Source organism: Lethenteron reissneri, chromosome 38 (assembly GCF_015708825.2).
Source record: "Lethenteron reissneri isolate LAM-NWPU_2019-01 chromosome 38, ASM1570882v1, whole genome shotgun sequence".
NCBI lineage: Eukaryota > Metazoa > Chordata > Hyperoartia > Petromyzontiformes > Petromyzontidae > Lethenteron > Lethenteron reissneri.
Window position 1 is genome coordinate 589,961 of NC_083816.1, and position 16,792 is coordinate 606,752.

Here is a 16,792-nt window from a genome sequence, read left to right on the forward strand (position 1 = left end):
TACGTAGCTAACCCTGCTGATCGGAGGTGTTGTATGGTCAAATATATCGTGCGGTAACATGCCAACATAATGATACAACATTTGGCACAATAGGAACTTTTAAAGAAAACTAAAAAAACTGCTTTTAGAGTTATTGCATTTTCATCCAGATTCATTGACAAAATGGTTTTGTGAGGTTTCTGTTCTTTGTTATAAAGTGCCCGTCCCTCCCGGAGGACGATCTGTGTGTGGCAGTGCTGCTGCTGTTGCTGCTCAAGAGCAAATTTAATTCAAATCGCCTCCCTCCTCCCCGTCTCACCTCTTGGGCTTTGCCAGAGATGCGCGTGCCAGGTGCCCGTGTGCCGCCGCGAGTGACGCTGCACGTGCCCAGCGGAGCTCGCCAGCTCCTTCGCTTCTATGGTGGGGAACGGGACGTTGACGAGCAAGGTAGAAAGCTGCTACAACCAATTTTTATCTCGTCTTCGTGCACAACACTTGCAAGTGACGAGCCAACGCAATCGGCGAAGGAAAGGAGAGAATGCTGCTTCAGGCAGGCTCGTGTGTATTCTGTGGTTGCGAATGGCAGGCGGCAATCGATGTGTTCGGGAGCAAGATGGCAATGTCGAGGTTTGCTGAGCACGACAAGAGAGGGCTTCAGGAGAGAGTTCGCAAAGTTTTGCTATTCCTCCTGCATTGCAGGAGCGCAGACTGCGGTGGTTTACGATATGGTCCATAATCCAGTCTGTTCTCCTGTAATGCGGCAGTTGCGTTCCTGAAGAACACCGTGTAATGGAAAAATTGCATTATAATACATGATATAGGGTAAATAACAGTCCGTGATAACACATGAGATGCGTATGCAGGCTGAACAAAAACTGAGGTGTGTGGGTTGCATCTAGAAGCATCCAGCAGCATCCCACCTTGTGTGATGATGCTATGCTGAGGCAGCCGTATAACGGCTTATTCCTACTCGCGCAACGTCGTTCCGTTCACTCAATCACGATTTATCTAATTCACATCCGCGTTATAAAAAAAATGTGTTCCCTAATGTATTCAACGCTTTATTTCCAATTCGCGTCATGAAAACAACACACGGCGTTATAGAACAGACCGTGTTTGGTTAATTGGTGGTCATTTGTATCTCATAGGTAAGTGTTGATTTGTGTTTTTAAAGTGGCACTGTGTATCTCCACGAGTGTCACACACACAATCGTCACGATGCGTTGTCACATCGCGTTGTTGTCACATGTCGCATGCCAGCAGAGGCTACGGGGCTCGCGCCCCCCCGCGACCTCAAGGTGCGCGTGCTGCCCACCCTGGTGGTGGTCACATGGTCAGACCCCGTGCACGAGGCGGGGCCCGCGGGAGCGGACAAGAGCAAGCGGTAACGGGCAACAGTCACGGCCAGTCATACATGCAGCGGTCATGTTCGTGTGGTCACAGGTGCATACGGAGGAAGCCAGGGATGCTAAGTGACAAGATAGTGTGACTTGAAGGTGTGGACTAGAATGTGGCAAGAAAGCATTGTAAATCGGATACTTTTGATTGATTTATCCTGGAAAAATCCGATGAGCTATGGAGCCCTTTTTCACAGGTAGTCCAATTCGCACGGTTGGCTACGTACATTGCGAAAGAAGTTCAACATACATATTGTACATACAGATATCCAATATATGTAGCCGGTGTGTTGGAGAGTAAATCTACAACATTTACAATTCGAGTGTGATGTTTCACCAGTAATTACAACTAGCATCATCAGGCTGTCAGCCTGTTAAACCATCTAACCCAAAACCTCTTTTATGGAGGACACTAAACCTTTGAGGCTAGGTGTTGTCTGTGCAGCAGTTGCTGAAGTGATGTTGAGTGGTGGTGACGTTACCGGCTTTGGCCATGGAAATCTTCATCCCGATTTGTTTAGCCTCCCCCTCAGCAGATGCTATGATGTCAAAAATGTTATTTTTATTTAAACAAATATTATTACTCTGCAAAGGGTGTTCAGTCATTGCACATGTTGTTCAGTTGTAAGAATAATGTTGAATACCATCCTTGACAGCTTCTAAGCTCCCTCATAGATCTTAAGGTCGTAAAAGCCGCAAGTATCGTGAGTTCAATCTTGATTTGAAGCTTTCATGACTGCAGGAATCCATACTATTTGGTTCTTTCGGTAAAGTCATGTAGGTATACAAATAAAAAAAATATATATCACGAAGTATCGATCGCAACACAAGCGGTCGTCCTCAGGCAGAAAAAATAATCCAGCAGTGGAACTGCTGAACCAGCGAGAGAGCTGTTACAACAAGAGGTTATATATGTGGCGATGGTAAAGCAAGCGGGGTCTGAGCTGGAAGGAATTCCATCCCCGGACGCAAGCACGTCAGTTGTGTTAATGAGGGAGATTAGGGAAAGAGAGATTAGCATGAAATGAGCTTCCGTCGCTGCATAAGAGTATCATCCCCGCATATGCGCACAACAGCAGTATTAATGGGAGATTAGCACTATGTTGATGGGAGAGATTAGGCAGGGAGATTAGGGGGATTGGTAAGTTAATGTCATTTCTATGTGTAACACAAGCTGCGGCGCTGCCAACTGCGCTGTGAGGCAAATGCGTCCACGCAAGAGAACCACCGCAACGGTGGTCGCGCCAGTGAGACACAAAGTCCATCACACAGCCAGAACCATCGATACATCCAGGCTAAGAAAACAGAGGTGGCCATGTTAGTGAGACCCCAGCTCGTGAATGCAGAGGTACCTAACGGGGCAATGCAACTCAGAGTCGGAAATAACAGCCAAACGGCAGGGAAGAATGGAAGCACCACAGCAAGTTACGACTTTGCTTGGTTAATAACGTCCTTCCAATGATTTCTCAGCTTATACCCATCTTCTCGGTTGAAATTGTCTCGTGAGTTGTTAATTATCTGTTAATATTCCAAAGCGCATAAGGCTAGCGTGAAGGGGACATTTTTTAAAATACTCAATTCAAATTAAGTGTTTCATTTAAAATTGTAACAGTTACGGAATGTTCCTATTTCCATCTTCACATGACAGTTTTCTGCAGCGATATTACTTACAGGCAGAGACCTTCATCTCCTCTTGGCAGAGATACTGCTCATGGATCAACCTGGGTGTTTCGCCCTTTCCTTAGCCCTGGACATTTATCATATCTTCAGCCCCCAGCCCCTTTTTGCAGCTGTATCCTTTTTTGGTTTCCTGAGAAACCATTCGAATGAGTACAGTAAACTCTCTCTCTATCCGCAAGGGTTACGTTCTTGAAAGCGCTCGCGAATGCAGAAACGTTGCTCCAATTGGAAAAGAACCGGGTTACGTTCCTGGTACGAGTGAACATGGGGGGAAATGGTAAATGTTTAACCCAAAAACCTCTGTTATAGAGGACACTAAACCTTTGAGGCTAGGTGTTGTCTGTGCAGCAGTTGCTGAAGTGTTGTTGAGTGGCGGTGACGTTACCGGCTTTGGCCTTTGATGATGATGATGATGATGATTTGACAACGATGGAGGTGGTGGTGGTGATGGTGATGAATTCAGAAGGATGACTCATCAGTACATGCTGTTGTTTGATAGCAACGCACAGTTATCATTTTAGCACCCGGTTGGATTCGCGTTTTTTTAATGGATCTCACAGTCGACTACTAATTTATACCAAAATGTATAAACGAGACGACTGTAAGTTCGTATAAAGTAAAAAATGCACAATAGCCAGTTCAGAGTGGGATTACTGCGAGACTGAGAGCACATTGCGCAGCCGAGGGGACGTGCCTGATCTTCGCAGACAGCTTCAAATGTAACCACATTCTGCGCGCACCTCCCCGGTGTGGGTGGTTTGGCACTACGCACGCTCGTGAATACTGGCGTCTGGTGCATTGCGCATCGGGAATGAATACACATTTAGTAGCTCGCGAATATGTGAAACTTGCGAATACAGAACGCGCGCACAGCGAGGGTTTACTGTAATAGGATAACTCAATTCGGTTTGTGCTGGGAATTCTCACAGCGTTAGGTAAAAGTATTTACGTTAAAAATGTAATAATTATCTGATCAATTACAGTTTGGCACTGCCCGTGTCGGGGTTAGCGCCTCACGAGAGAAATGTTTATTTGTCTCCACCGGTGCACGTTTACGCCTCACAACCAAACGCTTTCACCACTTGTTTAGGGATATGAGGAACCGGGCACATTTATTGTGAAGGCTGCATCATAGCTGACATCTTTTTTGTTGTTCCACCAAATGTGTTGTTGTACGTGTGTTGAATGATTACCTCAATATTACATTTTTGTGACGGTTAAGTTTGCCTTCCTCTTCCACTCTCACAGCTTCTACACCGTTCGCTACCGGCAAATGACGCCTGCTGCACCATGGTACTACCAAACGGCGATGGTGCCGCGCGTGATCATCACCCATGTGGCACCAGGGACGCACTACGAGATATCGGCACGTGTTTCCGAAGGAGAGAAGGACGGGCCGTGGTGTACGCCTGTGATGACACGCACGTACGCACGAGCACATCCCGAGGGTAAGAGAACATGGACGTGACGACTAGAAATTATAACTGCTGTATTAATGCGATTGTGCAGGTTGAGAGTCCCTTTATCTGTTACCAGAGACCTGGGGAATATGTGTAGTGAGTCCAACTGAGTCGCAGATGTTGTCTTGGGAGCAACACTATTTATTTCACCAACTCAACATAACATAACACAACCTACACTTGGGTGTTGAATGTACATCTAGCCACGCTACGGCAGAACTAGACACGGTTCACTATCCCAGCCTGGACTACAAGCTGGGTCCCGGACTGCGTGGTTAGAGGCTTCTTTAACCCAACGTGGATCTTCTTCACCAGCAACCTGAAGAACCCCGAACCCCTCACGGGGTCCCCGTTTTTCGGCCTGGGCTGGGGCTGACTCCGCCCCTCGCCCCGCCCACCTTCTAGATCTCTCGAGCTCTTTCCCGAATGCTCCCGAGAGCTCTTTTATACCACTTGATCGCCCAGCGGCCCCTGTCCACCGGTGGCCCCCCTCCAATATCATCCGGCCACGTGTCGGCAGGTCAACCAGCGTATCATGCCCCAACATAACCCTGGCTGGCTGACACTCCTTCTCGCTTCCTCACCGGGAGCCCACACCGCACACTGTACGCGGTGCCTCCGTGCTGACCAGCGCTCACCCAAGCCCCGCTAGGGCTGGTAAGTGGGCTACACATAATGCCAACACATTATCCACCGTGGCTTCGTAAGCCCGGCACCACACAGTGACATTCACAGTCACTACATATGCAAGGCACAAGTAAGGAAATATATCGTAAATTGTTGCGAGCCGTTGTTAAGTAACAAGCGAATATAGGAAAATAATATCAGTCGAGAGCACACGTGTAGTTGTGAAGCCAAAAAAAGAATAAACTATTATTGAATTTAAATGAATAGTTGCTATTCCTGGTTTTGAAAAGAACGTAAATCTTGTGAAGTTTACGTTTTGTAAAGTAACGAGAGTTACTATAAAACGATAGTGTTAGCATTGCATTTGTTGACTTGGTTCAATTGAACTCGGTCGAGATCGGTCGAGCCCTGCGAGTGCTGACCTAAGCTGCCCGGTGACTGCCGGCCGCGCGGCATTCATCGTTGGCCACGTGTCACGGCGCATTCCGCGGCGGCACTGCTGGTGCTGGTGGTGATTTACTGTTACAGTAATATTGTGCATAATAAAGGTTTTTGGGTTAGATCGCGTAAATATATATATAAATGTATATAAATAAATAAGTAATCTCCCACCTGAGGACGATTGCTTGCGTGCCGATCGAAACGTCGTGATCTATTATTTTTACTACCTACGTGACTTTACCGAAAGAACCAAAGAGTATTGATTCCTGCAGTCACGAAAGCTTCAAATCAAGATTATATAATTGTGTCGTTAAAACTCGCCACCACCTGACACAGCCAACTAGTAAGGGTTGTCACGTAAACAGAATATGCCAATTCGTCACTAGTACAGCACACCGGTGTGTTGGAGAGCCAAGCCACAACATTTACAATCTGAGTACGACGTTGCACCAGTAATTACAACTAGCTTCATCAGGCGACAGACAGATTTGTGGAGAAGTCTTACTGTTTCGTTCCTTATGTAATGTGAGCATAAGCGGGGTTCGCTGCTGGGCTCTGGGCCAATCATACGGCCTGGGGTATTGGGGGGCGGAGCCAGTATGGGGGCGTATGTGAAGGTCCGCTGCTCACCTCGGGTCCAATCGGAAGCGAGGTGAGTGGGGGCGGAACCTATGGGCGGAGCCAGCAGGGCGCTATGAGGAGGCCGGATCTGGAAGGTTCGGAAGGGCGTGGTGAGAGGGAGGAGACAGGATCACGTGGTGAAGGGGATATAGGTGGGAGCCCGGAAGGGTTCCAGGTCAGTTGGTAGAGTCATGAAGCTGGACCACGTTGGGTGGCGGGAGGGAATCCGCGCCATCAGCCACGTGGCTGCAGGAGCTTCGGCACACCGTCGGCCAGCGGTGTGCAGAGCGGGGGAGCGGAAGGACTGACGAGAGCGCGCGTGCGGGGCGCGCGCGAGGAGCAGCTGGTCCGCTGTCGGGACCAGCGGGGTGTGGGTGTCAACCCGAATAAAGAGTGATGGAGACCAAGCAGTGCGTGGGGAAGTCCGTTATTACACTTATATAGAGGTGTAGATGTGTTGACCACCCTTCTGCACTCTTGCACTATATGGGGGGGGGGGGGGGATTAGTGAGTCAACTTACATTAGGCATGTGCATTATGCATGTGCATTATGCGAGCCCTTCTGAACTTGTCCTTCCAGTCTATTGTGATTATTATAATAGCCCTACCAACGGTAATCCTTATTGAAGCATGCTGCCATTTGTAGGCATCTACGCCTCTATATAAGGAACGAAAAAGTAAGACTTCTCCACAAATCTGGCTGTCGCCTGATGAAGCTATTTGTAATGACTGGCGAAACGTCATACTCAGTTTGTAAATGTGGCTTGGCTCTCCAACACACCGGTGTGCTGTACTAGTGACGAATTGGAATGTTCTGTTTACGTGACAACCCTTACTAGTTGGCTGTGTCGGGTGGTGGTGGGTTTTAACGACACATTTATATATTTACGCGATCTAACCCAAAAACCTCTATTATGGATGATATTGGTCGCGAACGTCTACGTCAGGGGTCCTCAAACTACGGCCCGCGGGCCACATGCGGCCCACCGAGGACATTTATCCGGCCCATGGTCACTAATTGGGCTGCGCTTGTGAGCACTAATTGGGCTGCGCTGGTGAGCACTAATTGGGCTGCGCTGGTGAGCACTCATTGGGCTGCGGTGGTGGGCACTGATTGGGCTGCGGTGGCGAGCACTGATTTGGCTGCGCTGGTGAGCACTGATTGAGCTGCGGCGGTGAATGATTCAATGGGCCAATTGACTGGACTTGCCCCCCAGGCCTAAGGCTGCCAGCCCTCCCCTGGCTGCGCTTGACTGGCTCTCCCTCCCTTAGCTCCCTCACTTTCCCCTCGGCTCCACTCCCAGTGATATTCCTGTGTGCTGGGGATGTACTGCGATCTGTGAACAAAACTGCAGGTGTAATTAACTTTTTAATGGCACCCGCACCAGTGTGAGCCTGGGGTAAAAGCGGAGTTCCCCCAATCAGATAGCATTGATGGGCAGTGCAGTCTGTATGTCTCTGTGTGGGCAAAGTTATTGCTGGTATATTGTTTTTGTAGCGCTGTATATATATTGGTATTTTACTAATAGCAATTTTGACTCCCTAGGAAACTGATGTCAAGAAAGAGAAAAATTGACTCGGAGTGTAGGATATTCAAGGAACAGTGGACTTATGATTACTTTTTCATGCAGTACAAGGAAAGAGCTGTGTGTCTGATATGCCAGAATATAGTGTCTGTGTTCAAATAATACAATTTACGTCGACACTATGAAACTCAACATAAAGATAAATATGATTGTTTGGTCGGAGAAGTGAGAAAAGATAAAATATTAAAACTGAAAAATACATTAACAACTCAGCAAAATACTTTTGTGAAGCAGAAGCAGCTAAATATTTCATCACTGCGAGCAAGTTTTCAAGTTGCCAAGCTAATAGCGTGCACTGGCAGACCATTCGTGGAGGGAGAATTTGTTAAAGAATGCCTTCTTTCTGTTGCCAAAGAGATGTGTCCAGAGAAGGCCGATTTATTTAGTACAGTGAGTCTTTCAGGACCTACAATTACACGGAGGATTGAATAAATGGGAGACAATTTGCATCAGCATTTGCAAAACTCCACAAAAAAACTTTCATATTTTTCCTTGGCACTCGACGAAAGCAATGATGTTCGTGATTCTGCACAACTTCTAATTTTTATTCGTGGGATCAATGACTATTTCGAAGTCACAGAAGAGCTTGCTGCACTGCTAAGCATCAAAGGAACAACTACAGGAGAGGATATCTATGAAAAGGTTTGCCAAACTGTGAATGGTTTGGAGCTGAATTGGTATAAAACTAGCCAGTGTGACAACTGATGGTGCTCCTAGCATGGTGGGGTCTAAGAAAGGAGTAATTGCTCGCATTAACCAAGAGATGGACAAACATAACCATTCTCATCCAATAGCCATACACTGCCTCATCCACCAACAAGCGTTGTGTAGTAAATCACTGAAGTGGAACTCTGTTATGAAAATTGTGGTATCTTGTGTTAACTTCATTAGAGCTCATGCACTAAACCACAGTCAATTTCAGGAATTTCTGTCTGAATTAAATGTTGACCATGAAGATGTTCTGTACCACACAGAAGTCCGTTGGCTGAGTCGATGGAGAGTTTTGAAACGTTTCTATGACTTACTTCCACAGATTACAGCTTTTCTGCTTTCAAAAAACAAAGAAGGAACAGAGCTCAATGATGCAGAATGGAAATGGCACCTTGCCTTTCTGACAGATGTAACAGAGCTACTCAACAGTTTCAATGTGCAACTTCAAGGAAAGGGGAAGCTCCTCTGTGATATGCAATCACATGTCAAAGCATTTGAAATAAAATTAGGCCTCCTCATCAAAAAAGTTAAGGAGGAAAACTTCTGCCATCTCCCCACAACTCAAAATCTGTTAGCGGAAAAACCATTGGTTGCAATTCCCAAACAAAACGTGTGGATTCACTGGAAAAATTGCAAAAGGAGTTCCAATTTAGATTTAAAGAACTTCATCTCCATGAACAGGACATACAGCTTTTCCGTAACCCATTTTCTATTGACATTGAAAATGTGGATACAATTTACCAAATGGAACTGGCTGACCTGCAGAATTGTGACTCTCTGAAAGACGCATTCAAGTCAAGCAGCCTTCATAATTTCTATGCATCTCTCCCCTCTGAGACATATCCTCATCTCAGGAACCATGCACTCAAAATGGCAACCATCTTTGGCAGCACTTATGTCTGTGAACAGACTTTTTCCAGAATGAAACATTTGAAATCTCCAACCAGATCTAGACTAATGGATGCACACTTGCATCACTTGTTACGACTAGCAGTGACAAATATGGAACCGGACATTGACCATCTCATTAGCCAAAAGCAGGCCCATAGTTCCCATTGAAATACTGGCAAGTTTTCTTTGGTTTTGTCGGTAAAGTCACGTATAAAAATAAAATAATAAATTAAATAATTATTTTATTTTTATACGTGACTTTACCGAAAAAACCAAAGAATAATTCCTGCAGTCACGAAAGCTCCAAAATTAAGACTGGCAAGTTTGTTGATTTAACTTTACTTGTTCTTCATTTTAAATATTGTATTTGTTCCCGTTTTGTTTCTTCACTTCAAAATAAGATATATGCAGTGTGCATAGGAATTTGTTCATAGTTTTTTTTAACTATAGTCCGGCCCTCCAACGGTCTGAGGGACAGTGAACTGGCCCCCTGTTTAAAAAGTTTGAGGACCCCTGGTCTACGTGTTAAACAGTAATATTGTGGTTATGATATTACGGCGTTATTGTAAATGTTTATCGTCACACGTGTTCATTGTTATAGTAACTAGAGCTCATTGTTCGTGTAAATATGTAAAGGTTGGAAAAAACTGTTTTCTAATCTATATATAAATTTTACATCTCGATTACAAAACAACTAATGAAATAAATACGTCATACTTAATCATACCTTGAATTTACGTGTGTATATATTTACGTTTATATAGCGTGACCCTTCTAGAGCCTTCAACCGTTACGATTACGATTTCGTTGGAAATGAGCCCTCACCCTGAGCACGTAATATGATCTGCATATATTTCAGAGGACCATTCCATAAGCTCGGCAAACCAGCAGACCGAGAGACGTGGGCTGCGTCCCTCGGAGTGGACTCACAAAAAGGCGCTGCCCGGACGCGGCGAAAGGCTCCAGCAGCGTCGCAGGAATGAGAAAGTGACGCCAACGCAACGGCGCACGGAGGCGCACGGGGCCAACCCTGGGCCACCGCCGCTCATGGAATTTCCTGCTCCCACCACCGGTCCAAATCCCGCGCAGCCCGACGGCTCGACGGGTCACCTGTGGGTATGCCGTCACTTTAAATCTGTCGTCGAGCGGGAAGTTTAGTCTGTTCGACTTTCAACCTCGAATATGCTCCTTGAGAAAATGGGCAGAAATTTGCGACATCGATGTGTTTTAAGAAGGTTTGGGGGGGCTCCTGCTTTTAAACCTTTGTGCCAGGAGCCTGAGATGTGTGCCATGGCATTCTGCGTGCAATTAAAAAGGCACACACGAGTTCCTTGGCCCGAGCCCTTGGCTCCCTGCCTCTTAGTTTCACTCTGCATTCCCTCCACATCTGGTTTTGCTTTCTGCTGTAAGGGTTTTCCCATGCCGCCAACTTTCCATTAAAGCATCGAGCGAGGCTCCGTGCACCACTGCGCGTGGAGAAAATATCACCAGCTTGTGTGTGAATCATGTGAAAGTACCTGGGATGGATACTGTCTTATTATTTATTACTTGCGCCTATTTACCCAGTAAAGCCTTAATCAGGCTCAAGTCTTTTTAAGGAGGTTCCTGCCAAGTTTTTTCTTCCACAGGATGTTGCTGCCGCTGCTGCTGCTGTGTGTAACCCCAATAGAGTAATTAGCAGGTAATGTTGCAGCTTTTGGATGTTTGGGCCGCAGCCAGTTAGTGATGTGTGATTTTGTAGCTCTTTTAAGCTTTTCTTGGTTTTCAGTCGAAGTCAGTATGAGTTAGATGTAAATATATTAAGCGATTAGCATGTTTTTGGTTGCTAAAAGTTAATTCAATTGAAATATCTATTAAAACATACCTTCCCATACAGTCTTTGTTACAAAGGGTTGACATTTGACCTGTATATATACTATTAACACAGTCTCTGCGTGTGTGTGTGTATGTGTGTCTTCACATGTACGCATTAGCTGATTGACACGGAACAAAACCTCCTGTTTACAAAAGACGGAAATGTGGTTTATGACGACAAAGGCCTTCCCATTAGGCTGTGTGTGGCTGAGGATGGACACACAATCATCTGTGAGTGATTCACACTGTCACACTATCACATTGATGCATATTGTCACACTGCCACTGTGGTTCACAATGTCACAGTGCACACAAACAGACTGTCGCAGAGATTCACACTGTTTGTGTGAATCACTGTGACACTATGAAACGGTTTCACAGTGCACACAACACAGAGGCACCCTTCACTTAGCGGAGGATGGTTCAGGCATGCCAAGTTCACCATCTAAATGTAACAAACACTGTAACATCCACTTTGCAACAAACAACACTAAGCACCGATTACGACATAACATCACGTATATAAGAGTAGTGTATTAGTTGCTACATTTTTATTTTTATTATTTTTAAATCCAGTACAGTTGTGAAATGCAGGAGTGTGGTTCAGTGATCAGGGGCAAGAAGGGTTAAAACGACATCACATCGCGCTGCTGGAATCGCGTCCGGGAGGGCAACTCACAGTGGGTGATCCGTGAAGGAACGATGTCGAGAGAAATCGAGCATCACGTTTCAAGTTTTAGGCAAGGATGGTCTCATTTGCTAGAGTGACCTGGGTCACAAAACGACTAAAGTCAATAACATCACAACTAAGTACAGTGACGAAGCAGCTCGTAACCGGAACTGCGAGGATGCGTTGCGCGAGTCAACCGTGGGACGCTGCGCGAAATGTGGTCATCGATTGTGCATGAAACCCGACCACCTTCATGTCCTCGCACGGTCGTCTCCAGCCACGTGCTCTCCTCTCGCCCTGGTTTAAATCTGGCGGCATCAACGACGAGTTTCCCGCTGCCCCTCTGCGTTTAGCCGACGCGCTGCTCTGTCCGCGCGGCGTCGTTTGGGGGCCCCACTGGAGCCGCGCACAGAGAGCCACCTCGCTCTGATTAAATGACACAGAAACAAGATAGTCTTTCAACATTTATTTATCTTCAAATTATTCTACATTCAATAACCGCGTATGAAAAAAAGTATGTGAACCTTTAGATTCAGTAACTGGTGACACCCCGTTGAGCAGCAATGACTGCCACTAAGCTTTTCCTGTAACCGTTGGTCAGTGTCTTTTCTCACATCGGATTCGAGGAATGTTGGCCCATTCCTGCTTACAGAATTCCTTTAACTCGGTGACATTTGAGGGTTGCCTTGCATGGACAGCTCGCTTCAGGTCCTGCCACAACATTTCGATGGGGTTTAGGTCCGGACTTTGACCTGGCCCATTGTAAAACGCAGAATTTCTTCTTCTGCAGCCATTCTTTTGCAGAGCTTCTTGTATGTTTAAGATCATTGTCTTGCTGCAAGACCCACTTTTGGTTCAGCTTCAGCTCACGGTCAATCTATGTGCTCTTTGGCGAACATCAGACGAGCAGCCATGTTATTTTTGGAGAGCAGTGGTTTCCTCCTTCGTATTCTTCCATGAACACCCTTCTTCAGTCTTTTTCTGATGGATGCATCATGAACACTCACACGAGCCAAGGCCAGAGTGGCCTGCAGGTACTTGGATTTCTCTGGGATTTTTTGTGACTTCTTTGATGATTTTACAGTTTGTTTTTGAAGAGATTTTGGTAGGACGACCACTCCTGGGTAGAGTGACTGTGGTCTTGAGCTCAACCTCAAATGAGTACATGTTTCCATGTATGGAGGCATGTTGGTGAGGCATCACATTAACATGTGATCATGTATGAAAGCATTTTGGTATGACACATTGACTTGTAATCAAGTATGTAAACATGTTGACATGTCAGCGCAGTATATCAACATGTGTCAGCGTGTAGACATGCCAGCCTTGTTGGTATGTCAGCATGAAGGCTTTATCATTCTTCCTCACATGTATGTTACGTAATCATGTTACATAATCGTACATGTTACGTAATCATGTATGGTGTCCTGTCCTCCTCAATCTGGTTCTCTGAACAGCATCTGTACATACTTACGTGTGCCAGCAAAGCGAATGGCATGAGTTCAGCAGTTTCCACTGGGTGATGGTTTAGGAAACTAATTCTTATAATGCTATTTTCTCTTCTCCACAAAGAGAAAAGATCCCCCGTATAGCCTTAACAGACTGTTAGGGCAAGTGTTGTTAGCAAGCACCTATGAAGGCCGACATGGTACACGAGGGTGTGGGTGACTAACACCACGCCAGGCCGCCTTTGTCTCCCCAATGCCAGTGTTTTAACACTGTACCAGGTACTCATTTGAGGCTGAGTCTTCCGAGGGGAAGCCCAAGACTGGTTCAGATAATCACCACTGGTGTTGGCCACGAGCGGGAATCGAACTCGGGTCACCGGGTTCATAGCGTAGCGTAGCGCTAACCTCTACACTACCGCTCCCCACTCTGCCACGCACAGAGACAGACAGACACGCAGTAAAACCATTGCACTCGTGGTGTCTGTTCTGCGCTAAACGCGGGGGCTATAGGGACCGAGGGGAGGGGCCGTGTTGGAGGGAATATGAAGGGGTGGCTGTGGGGCAGTGAACTTTGGGAGGTGAACTTTGTGCCGCGCAAAGCCCCTTGCTAAGCTTTCTTGTCCCTCGGTTCACTTTCAATTTCCTCTCGCACGACAAACACACCGTTTAACTGAGCGCTAGCCACGCGCGTTCATTTCTAGTGAGTATTTTTTAAAAATAAAATAGTTGCAAGAATCAAAATTAAATGTGAGGGGATAAAAACAATATCTTTAAAGTATGAAACCAATCAATGAATCGCACCTCCGATTAGCTCGTTTGGCGACATACGTTGCGAAAGAAGTTTAAAAATATGTACAACTCTGACTGGATGCTTAACAACGATCTGTAAATATAAAAGAGTGACAGTAAACTGACACCAAGGATACAAAACCAGCGACAATAGTCAATCATTACGGCGTCGATAAATATTGCCAGCGTATTGGTGTCATAAGTGCGTGTGAGGATATTTTGTCCCATCGTGCTGCATCTGGAGTTTCCAAAGCTCTTTGAACCACTTCGAGCTGACCGAATAGTTTATGAGGCCAAATTCGGTTATGGATAAAAAAAAATTTGAGCAAAGTATTTTTCCACATGTTTTCCCAATCGTGAAGCTCCGGTAAGTGTCTGAGTAACGGTAATAAATGAATGAGAACACTGCTGCTGCTTGCGGGGATGAATCGGTTCACTGCATTCCAGACCTTGACTCCCAGTAGAAAAAAAAACGCCACAACATGTGAGCCATGATCCCAAGCATATGCAATGAAAGTATGGAAACAGATGAATTTCGCGTTTTCTAACGCATCGCGGCTACGGACGGTTTCGACAAAGTGGGCCTAAACGCCGTGTAATTGTTGTTATCCCTGCAAAAGATGACTATCGGCTGCTACCCAACATTGTTCACGGTAGCGTTTAAGAGAAACGTTGACCAGTACCTTGCAACTGCAGCAGGGCCCACGGGGTGTGAGAGGGTCCCAGGTGCTGGGGGTTGAACAGGAGGCCCCATTCCATTCCTTGAGCAGGCCCCCCCCCCACCCAATGCCACCCATGCCACTGACTTGATTAATAACATTTCAACAACACAGTTGGAGAGTCATATTTATGACATTTACCCCTTCTATTTAAGACCAAAACAGGAGGTGGATTGCGCCACAATTTTGGCTGTCACCTGATGGTTGTAATTACTGACGAAACATCACGTTACTCGAATTGTAAATGTTGTGAGTTTACTCTCTAACTGGTAACTAATTTGCATGATTTTTTTACATCACAAACCTTACTAATTGATTGTATCGCTGGTGGCGGATTTAATGACGCATTTATATTTATGTGATCTAACCCAAAAACCTCTATTATGGATAATATTGGTAGCAAAAGCCTACATGTTAAACGGACAGCTGAGTAGATATGAGTCTGCATATTATTGACAAATCCATCCTTTAAATGATGATGCGATGAATGGTTTACATTTATGAAGCTTCTGTAAAAAATAGATGTTAGTGTGAATTACTCTTTGGTTCTTTCGGTAAAGTCACGTAGAAATACAATAAATAATAGAATACGACGTTTCGATTGCAACACATGCAACCGTCATCAGGTGTGAATGAATGCAAGCTCGGAGAGAGACACATATACAGAGAAAGAGACAAACACAGACACGGAGAAAGACACATACACAGAGAGAGAGACACAGAGAGACACACAGAGAGACACACACGCAGAGAGAAACACACACAGACACACAGAGAAACAATGCCTCTGTGACGAGGCATTTCCATAAAGAGAGGGGGGGGGGGGGCAGAGAAATTATCATGTCAATGAGAGCGGTAGGAGGAGAGAAATTGGAAGTTTACAAATCTAGTAAAATTTAGGGAGCGGTAAAAGATAAAAAAAAAATTTCAACGTGGAAAGAAAATATTTAGGAATCAACCTTTAAACTTAAACAGTATTTTGTTGGTTTTACAAATTAAGCCCAACGGTAAATAATCGCAACTGCATTTTCCTGTTTGAATCGTTCCCCAACGATATAACAACCTTGCGTGCTTTCGCCACCTGCGTCACGGTAAACACTCGTTGTGTTTGTTCTCGCGTGCGCTTCGTGCACGTCCCAGCGAGCTCATGTTCATCATCCACGCATGCGTCCCGTGTGCAGCGGAAGCCCGGCAGCCCGTGCTGACGCGCGCAGGCACGCTCGTCGCCGGATTCAACGGCCGAGCGGCCGGCGGCGAAAATAAAACCGTGCCGAGCCACTCGGAGTCGGAGGGAGGCCTCCTCCGGCGCACGGCACCGGCCGTGGCGCTAGCGCCAGGGTCGGAGTTCATCGACGGAGACGAAGGCAGTGTATCAGACGGTGTGGCGGTGGGCTACGGAACGGCTCCACGGGCGACGGAGGAGGGCGCTGCGGACGGCTCTCCCCCCTCAGGTGGAGCTGCGATCGCCGTTGTCGTGATTCGCTCATGTCCGACGTCGCGCATTACGGGAGCCCGTTATGTTGAAACGCGATTGTCAGTTTAACACGTAGGCGATCGTATTTGCTTCTCCTCTTGTAAGCGGTGTAGCAGGAGGCAGGGTGGTGCAGTGGTGACACTTTTGCTCCACAGCAAGAAGGACCTGGGTTTGACTCTTTTTCAGGAGGGTATATTGAGTCGACTTTCAGGGGCTTTTCAATGTATGTCACTGTTTGATATGTTATATTGGCTGCATAGTCTTAATAAATGAAAATCGACATTTTTAAGTCACCAACTCACTCCCACTGGGTGAGGGAGTCGGGGGAGAGCGGCTGCCAAACGCCATACAAGGAGGCCACCTCAGTGGTGACGTTGGCTTGACGTTCAAGTGACCGAGAGCAAATCGTCCTCGTGTCTTGTCCATCTCATCACCCAGCATTCAT

The 16,792-nt window shown here is 46.2% G+C and overlaps 1 protein-coding gene across 2 annotated transcripts in view; it reads left to right on the forward strand.

Moving 5' to 3' along the window:
* LOC133351682 (fibronectin type III domain-containing protein 1-like) overlaps positions 1-16,792 on the forward strand; it is a 29,989-nt gene that overhangs the window by 5,567 nt on the left and 7,630 nt on the right. Inside the window, exons 2-7 of one of the 2 annotated variants that reach the window (XM_061567082.1) lie at positions 316-426; positions 1,240-1,363; positions 4,305-4,504; positions 10,253-10,509; positions 11,367-11,478; positions 16,055-16,324. In XM_061567082.1, coding sequence (XP_061423066.1) covers positions 316-426; positions 1,240-1,363; positions 4,305-4,504; positions 10,253-10,509; positions 11,367-11,478; positions 16,055-16,324 — 1,074 coding nt within the window. The remainder of the gene's footprint in view (positions 1-315; positions 427-1,239; positions 1,364-4,304; positions 4,505-10,252; positions 10,510-11,366; positions 11,479-16,054; positions 16,325-16,792) is intronic. The other variant, XM_061567083.1, reaches the window with a different exon arrangement.